At 35.6% G+C, this 8,741-nt stretch overlaps 1 protein-coding gene across 1 annotated transcript in view; it reads left to right on the top strand.

Moving 5' to 3' along the window:
- The first annotated feature begins 1,451 nt into the window (after positions 1 to 1,451).
- The window catches only part of LOC108719763, a 31,987-nt gene continuing 24,697 nt past the window's right edge, over positions 1,452 to 8,741 (top strand). The window contains exons 1-4 of the mRNA XM_041567704.1: positions 1,452 to 1,597; positions 3,280 to 3,369; positions 3,971 to 4,771; positions 8,327 to 8,416. Of these exons, the coding sequence (XP_041423638.1) occupies positions 3,282 to 3,369; positions 3,971 to 4,771; positions 8,327 to 8,416 (979 nt within the window). The 5' untranslated portion in view covers positions 1,452 to 1,597; positions 3,280 to 3,281. The remainder of the gene's footprint in view (positions 1,598 to 3,279; positions 3,370 to 3,970; positions 4,772 to 8,326; positions 8,417 to 8,741) is intronic.

Genomic DNA, 8,741 nt, shown 5'->3' with positions numbered 1-8,741 from the left:
AGTTACACTTCTCTTTCTAGACTACACAGCAGTGCTACTTGACATTATTGGAAATTCAACCAGCTCTCTTAAAGAACTTTTCAAATCAACATCAATCATCTCAGGTTGGCTTCTGTATTTCATCAATATAACTATTTATTTAGTCAAACTCTTGAATATCACCAACATGAAAAACAATTGTCAAGATATTTAGAATATAAAGTATAAGTATCTTACCAAACCCATCTAACACAGAGAGGTCAAATTTAAAAAATTTTGCTGAAAATAAATCTAATAATTTTATTACATTTTTTTCTGACTTTCTCAATGCTACCTTGCTTAAAAAAAACATTGAAATGGAAAAACTCAATTGTGCTTATTCACTCCAAATGCTTGACAAACAAATTTTAACAAATTAAACTTAGAAAAAACAAAACTTGACATAAAGTAGGTTTGCCTTCTAAAGAAGGAAGGAGTATTTAGTTGCTGACTTTTTCCATTAAATTGTTTTCAGTTGATAACACTCAACAATTCAAATTAGGAAAACTTACGTTTGCATATATTTCCATTTTAATAAGTTGGACCTAGAGTGAAATATGGTTGATTTCTTTTGAGTAATCAACACCCAATCCCAGTAAAGAGTTCAACTGATATTTGGAAACCAAATCACTTCCAGTCGGACATGTAGGAGATAACATCCAATTAGGAATTGACAATTTTCAACATCATGTGATCTAATAACTTGGTCCAAGGAACAAACAAGCAGATTTTGCATACAATGTGGTCATTTGACAATAGCAAGCCTCAGATGCTAGGCAGAAACATAATGACAGTCTACCAACCAGAATTATTGATGTCAATTAAAATGATAGTTGAAAATATTGAGGAATAAATCATATTTCAATGAAACTTATTCCCTATAAGATGAGTTGATGAGTTTATGTTGGCATGAATAGGTTTGGTTTATGCATCAATAAACACAAGCACAGAGCTATACTTTCTACTTCTAACTTATAGAAGCACCATTTTAATTAGCAAGAATGGTCGGCTGTTATGATTTAACATAATTAGCTCCGTATAACTGTCAACTACAGCCGGCAAAGAAAAATTCTTGTAATTAAATGGCTTCTGCTGACTAATTAGGAATTTCTTTTGTCTTGCAGTGAGCCAGTTTAATGAATCCGACTGCATCTACTTCTGCGTTATGACGGGCAGAACGGGTAACAGTCATTAGCGAAATAAGTATTGGGTATTCAGTAGTGATGGGCGAATTTATTCGCCAGGCACGAATTCGTGGCAAATTTGCGCGATTCGCGCCAGCGAATAAATTCACGAAACGCCCGCGAAAATTTGCAGAAAAATTTGCCGGCGTCAAAAACGGGGGGGTTACGCGGACTTTTCGCCGTTTCGCAAATTTCGCGTGAAATTCACAAATTTTTCGGCCAAACGAAACACCGCAAATTCGCCCATCACTAGTATTCAGACGCTTTTACCATTATTTATCAGAATTATTTATATTCTCTTGTATAAGGGAGAAATTTATCAGATATATGGGATGTGACACAGAAGGCTCCCGTTGTAAATGTGACCTACCCCAGGAACAAATCCATAATTTTGGGTAAGTAATGAGCATTTAGTTAAATATAATCCAATTAATGCGGCAGGTTTCTCTTTTGGGGAAAAGGTCTAGAGCTAAATTAAAATAACATAAGCCATGTCAGTTAGGTAATAGCTCAATAAATAAAACAGTGTCGTTTATAATGAGTAAATATGGAGCATAAATCTCAAATATTTTGTATTTATTTTTATTATTAATACAAATGGTTTTAGTTATGTAGGAAAATTAGGGCAAACAAAGGAAAAATTGATCAGGTAGTTTATGAATGAAGACCCTTTCTTTCAACTCTTACATTTTAAGCACACACCCACCCACAATCTTTGCAGCAAAAAGTCCCCCAAAGCCATCCCCAGCCCAGAGATACTTAGCAAAGGCACTCCGACATTCGTGTTAATATTTTGAAAATAGCCCAATTGGTTCCAAATATCACCGTGACTTAAATGCATTTAAAGACATTGCAGCAGCCTTGCCATCTACTTGATTTGGCATTACCTGCTCTCCTTGCCGCACTTCCAGCTGTGCAGGAAATAGGCTGAGGAATGAAACATCTGTCCATATGCAAGCCATATAGACAGATGTTCCACAATTCTAATTTTCAAGTTTTTAAATTTCTACATTTTTTTTAATTCTCATTTTTCAACATATTTACATTAAACTACACTAGAAAATAATCAGGTTTTTTGCTGGGAAAAACCTGGTGGAAGAAACAGTATGATCAATAAATCAGCCTCTTAGAAAATACTGATGCCTCTTGGTTGGTAAGCATCGTACAGTTGCCTAGTTTTAGGCAGCATCTGAATCCATAACACTATTTATTGATGTCTCAGAACTTAACAGGAGTAGGGAAACATACAAAGTAAATACTGAGCTGAATTAAGTGCCTCCCCCACTCTAAACTAAAGAAGGCAGTATTTCGTACAAGGGTCAGAGAATTATCAAAAACAATTAGAAACCTTTCCTAAGCAGAAGAACATCAGAGCAGCCTCTTTCTTTCTCCAGACAACTTCCTTGACTACTTGGTGGTCAGACTGGTGGGAAACTGACCAGCAGGTGGCGCTGTTGTAACAAAATTCATTCATATTAACATTATGTGTATCCCTTAATATCTTGGAATTAAAGAAAAATAAATAATGAATGTGCATTGCAAATGTTCTTAGAATAGCCCCCTCATCAATTTTACATTCACTTATTTTAAAGGATTACTTATCCTGGTGAGAGGACCAGGGAGAGTACAGAATCAGGAGCCAGGACTGTAGTCAAGATAAACAAGCCGGGGTCAAAACCACTCAGTAACATGGTACAAAGTCAGGAAAAGTGCTGGTCCAGGAAGCAGTACAGCAAAAAAAGGCAAAGGTCAGGAACAGAAAATCAGACAAGAATTAAACTCATGAAATATACCTACATTGGGCTATGAGTCAGTGCAGAGTAAGGGATTTTATAGCCAGACTAATGGCTTACATTGATCATCTGTGGCCAGATTGGCAACAGGTGAAACAAGCCATGCTTAATTGAACGTACAAGGCATAGCAATAGGAGTGAACCAGGGCTTTGGCTGTCTGCTCACATAGAGCAGTGGTACTGCAGACAGCACAGAAAACACCAAGTCCCCAGTTCAACTCCACCCAGGTTATTACAGTGTACTGGACATTTAAAAAATAAGAGTTTACATGTTTTTCACGTAGATATGGAGTCAATTTTACCCAACTTTATTACATCAGCCGAGGATATGGAAATTATTATGGATGTTCCTAAAGAGTTGTGGACCATAAATGGTAAGCAGCCTTCTTTGTATTGCAATGCAAAAACAACCCTTACCTTAATGCACAGGTTCTCCATACTTTGAAGCTGGTGTCCCAGGGGTGGGGGTTATATCACAATTTATTTAAGTTCATGAAACTCAAATTTTCAAAAATTATTAAATCCAGAATTTAAGAAAACAAAAATAAAACAAAAAAAAAACCTGAACAATTCAAAAAGGTGAAGCTTGATAAATCTGCTTTGGTTCAGTTGATGTGAAATTTTTACTTGTCTTAAATGTTACTTCAGTCAAAGCCCAAATTTCATCTAGTTTAATCTATAAAATAGAGACATGCAAGATATATTCAATTTTGTGCCTATTTACTTAAAAAAATTGCCATTGAAAACCAGCAAAAGGAAAAAAAAACAATAAAAATATGAAATTGATGATGTGCAGAGAAAATTTAAATAGAAAATATGAATAATTACATTGACTTCTTTGGTGGGAAAAAGTAAATGTTATAGGATCTCATAAATGCAATAAAATATGACAACATAAATTCAGTGTAGTTTATTTGATTTTTATAGGTGTTGTTCCATGTATCTAGTACAAGCTTGTTTTCTCCTGTGCTTTAGATTTGCAACGGCAAGAAAGTGATAGAGCAGAGCAGTACCTGTCTCCAACAATAAACCCTATGTGGATTTCTTCAAAGCAACATGATTTCCCAAAGAAAACATCACAGGACATTACTAAAAAAGAGCAGGAGGTTCAACCATCAGACCTTCATCCATGGACATCTGAACCCCCTTTAAAAGGTCAAAGTAGTATATTAACTAAATTCCCTTCTTGGCAGCAAGGCTTTGCTTTAAAAGGGGATGATGCTGTACCTACCAAAACACATCAGTCAGTGGATATTTTCCTACCAAAAGGTCAACATCAGTCTTCTGACACAATTCCTTTATTTCCACTTAATGTTTTAAAAGGACATAACATTTCATTTTCCATTCAAAAAACTAAAGATGCATATCCACTTAAACTTCTAGGATGGACTTCACTGGTCCCCTTGGAAATGCTAGAAAGACCTTTCACAATGATACCATTATGGACTGAACTTCATTCTGAAACCTCTACTTTTAAAAGGGTATCTGCGTCTAGAGTTGACTCTTCAAACATACAGGAGGACACTATCTCAGAAATGTCATCTTTAATTGAATACAATAAGTCCTTACGAATACCTAGTCTTCCACCACTCATGATTGCAACTGTTGTTAAAACAATAACTCCATTGATTCATGGCACCTCCTCAGTTTTAATGCCCACAATATCAAAAAGTGTTATTTTGGGTAAAGAAGAAAGGTCTACAAAAACGTTTTCATGGACATCATCTGCAACAAGAAGAAAGCATGAGATGCCTTCAGTTATTCAGAGCTCTTCAAGTAAGTGCAATATAACATTATGAAAAAGGAAAATATTGTTCTATTGTTTTTGCTTTCTTTCTGTCATAGTAGGATCTCTGGAAATGCAGAGGTAAATATATTATGTGAAGATTATAGTAGATGTATTATGTTATTTTGTACAGTTCCAGTTGTGTATGGGGGTAGAGATGACCGAAATATTTTGCAGAGAAAAAAATCCTCATAGATGATAATAGATACTGTAGTAAAAAAAATGTTATACAGTTTGACACCTGTTGACTTCAACATGGTTTTTTTTATTATTTTTTTGCTGCTTCTAGAATTTTTGCCGAAGCAAATCAGGTTAGAATTCCCCCATTGCTAGGAGGGGGTAATAAGCACACAGTAAGCACACAATAACTTGTACGTTTCAAAGGATAAGTATCACACAGCCTACAGTAAGTTGCTATAGGCAGCCTGGGAGCTTGCCAGAAGAATAGTTCAATATAACAGGCCCAATAAGAACTAGTTTACCTGGAAAGGCCAATTTATAAGTTTTCAAATTGAAAAAAAAAAAACGAAAAAAATAAATAAAAATGGAAAAACCTTCATAAAAATACACATTTGCATTGTTCACTTCATTTTCATGCACATTGGTCTATTTAAGAGAAAAATAAACAAAAAATAAACTAGCTTTAATGTTAAAATTACATTCCCACTGAAGTCTATAGAAGCTCACCAGGTTTAAGTTGGGGACTTTTTAGAGTGATAAATGCAAACAAACTGTAATAAAAAAAACTGGAATCTCAAATTTGAATAAATGAATCAAAGATAAAGACACCTTCAACTAAAACCTTTAAAAAAAGTGTACCTCAGAATGTTTTTTTGTTATTTAGCAATTTTCTTTAATTTTCTTTCAAGCAGTTTCTCACCTAAACATGTTAGCGCCTCGTTCTATCCAATGAAAATGTGACCATTTTGTATATATGAAACGATGTTTTCAGTGGACCTACTAGAGAATTTTTGAATTGGGTTAGTCGATTTAAAACAAAAGTGCAACTCCAGAAACATTGATAGACTTCATAAAATTAAAACAAGCTTAGATTATGATAAATATTTCCCTTGGAACTGTTTGATAAACAAACATTGATGGATTGTGTTACTAAATAAAGCTTTTATATCACACAGTTTAAAATTGTTTAAATTGTTTCTGTTGGGATGCTAAGCTTTTCTCAATCTCAATTTTTCTGAAACACAACAATACACTGATCTCTGGCCTTCAACAAAATTACTTTTGTCCTGAGGAAGACACCCCTCTGTGGTGTCGAAACGTTGACAAATAAAGTAAGACTTTTGTATTTTTTTTATATAATAAGTCCAGAGTGCATCAGTTTATTGTTGTGTTTTGGATATATGTGTGGGGGAATTTGGCAGAAATCCCTGGTGTGACTTGCACGTGGCTAATTAACGGAAAGGAGTGCAGGCCAATCTACATAGTTCTCAATGTTTCTGTAAATTTGTACTTTAAAGGGCAAAACATTCTTCACTAATGGATTTGGGCAGCAATTTATTCTGAAAGTAAAGTTAGCTAGAATCTCAGCCATAAAGAAGGGGCTGCTGTTCTGTGAGAGGAAACTTTAAAATTACATCGTATTTGCGACAATTTTTCTTTTCTGGACACCTCCATTTGCAGCCTCTTCACATGGGTTGTATCAAAGCTTAACCAATGAGAAGGGTAATATAAAGTCCAGAACAATACAAGTAAATGTTATTGAAAGGGCCCCTGAAAGCCCATGCACATAAACGTGCAATATAGTGTGGTAGTGGGGACCAAAGGATACCTCTCATAAACAAACAAACAAACAAACAAACAAACAAAAGAAAAAAAAATCATAATTTTTTCCCCCCACAAATTAAAAACTACTATGGGAAAGGTATACCGATATGTCCCAGCTAGGGTCTTCTTCAGGAGTCCAGTTTGGGAGGACATGGGGGGAAGGAATGTCACCTCCCTGGCAAACGCATACTGATTTCTCATCAAGCACCAACTATTATCTAGTATTATCAGAAAAATCTTACCAGCAAAAATCAGTAGCCCTTTATCAGGAAAAACCTTAAAGGATAAGTAGACCTTTAAAATAAGTGTTTAAAATGTAAAATTAATGAGGGGGTTTTTCTAAGCACTTTTGCAATGTACATTCATTATTTATTTTGTTTTTATTCCAAGATATTAAGTGATACATGTGCTGTTAATATGAATGAATTTTGTTACAACAGCGCCACCTGCTGGTCAGTTTCCCACGAGTCTGACTACCAAGGAGTCAAGGAAATTGTTAGAAGAAAGAGGCTGCTCTGGTGTACTTCTGCTTAGGAAAGATGCAAAAAATGTTTCTAAATTTTTCCTAATCAGAAGAACATCAGAGCAGCCTCTTTCTTTCTCCTGACAACTTTCTTGACTACTTGGTGGTCAGACTGGTGGGAAAGTGACCAGCAGGTGGCGCTGTTGTAACAAAATTCATTCATATTAACAGTACATGTATCCCTTAATATCTTGGAATTAAAGAAAAATAAATAATGAATGTACATTGCAAAAGTGCTTAAAACAGCACCCTCATCAATTTTACATTCACTTATTTTTTAAGTTTACTTATCCTTTAAAACCTTTCTCATCCTTCATTGTGAGGCCTTGAGATGGATTCTGAAAAAAATTATAAAAAAATTATAAAATGTGCTTGCTGCCTGAAGTCCAAGGCACAAAAGCATAAGGGAGTGAGAAAAACTTTGTACTAGGGATTCACCTGAATCCTGCTAAAAAATGATCCTGTGCATTCCAACTTTATACTCGAGTTAAAGTAAGTCCTGTATTGTCCACCCTCCCGTTGCGCCACCCCCTTCACATGTGAACGAGTGTGCCTGCAAGTGAATTGACAGTTTGAGGGGTAAGCGAGTGGGTAATTAGTGGCGACATGGAGGGGCACATGTACCAATGATGAGCAGGCTGTGGGGGGATGGGGCCCACCATTGCACCCTAGGCATGTGCTTCTTCTGCCTGCCCCTAGTTTTGGCCCTAGAAGCAGCAGCTACAGTATATTTGCTTGAGCCAAAGCTCTAGGTTTGCAAAGACATTGGGTGGATTTAACATTTTCTCATGATGCAGCAATATTCTGTAGAATTCCGCCATATTTGCAATACAAATAGGGATGAGGGAAATTTTACAACACGAAAATGACGCCCATAGACTCTAATGGGTGAAAAAAATTGTTGTCCGACAAAAATTGTAGCACAATTTGTTGTGCATCCAAAAAAATAAAAATATTTGTTGACCATAGGCTTCAATGAATTTTTGTGAATTTTCACAGCTTCACAAATTTTCGGCAAAGCGAAACAGGTCAGATTTGCCCATCACTAATCACAAACCATTGGAAGAGCCACTCAACAGAAGCTGAGCAGCAATGTGGGCATAAAACTTCAGCTTGTTAATAAATGCACCAATGTTGTGTTTGGAACATTGGTTATAACATAACTAATATATAATAAGCAGTATTTGTCGCTGGGAAATATAAATTTAATTTGTTTTTCACTCTTTTTGCCTCACAGTTCCAATGTTATCGGAGACTCTCCTGCCTCAAGTACAGTCGGTATCAGTCGATGGGCACAAAGCGTTACTTAGCGCCCACATGCAGTCAAGTGAGTTAATAATAGTGTTTTATATATGTTATGGGTAAGCAGAATGGGTTTATTAAGAGGGAACAGAAAGATACAAGTATCCTCACATATACTGATAGTAGTTGATGTTGACTTTCTCAGACCTGTTGCCGCAGAAATTGATGTGCAAACAATATGACATTGTGGGTGAAATTTTCATGATCTGAGAATTTTCATATTAAACTTGTCAAACCCTTGGACTGTGCTTTTGGCCCCATTAACAGACACTACGGGGCATTTTATCAAATTTGAATTTTATGAATTTGAGATGTATCAATCAGAAAAACCTAAAGCCTTTATAGAAGTT

Source organism: Xenopus laevis, chromosome 6S (assembly GCF_017654675.1).
Source record: "Xenopus laevis strain J_2021 chromosome 6S, Xenopus_laevis_v10.1, whole genome shotgun sequence".
In the NCBI taxonomy this organism is placed as follows: Eukaryota; Metazoa; Chordata; class Amphibia; order Anura; family Pipidae; genus Xenopus; species Xenopus laevis.
This window is presented reverse-complemented; position numbering and strand designations above follow the sequence as displayed.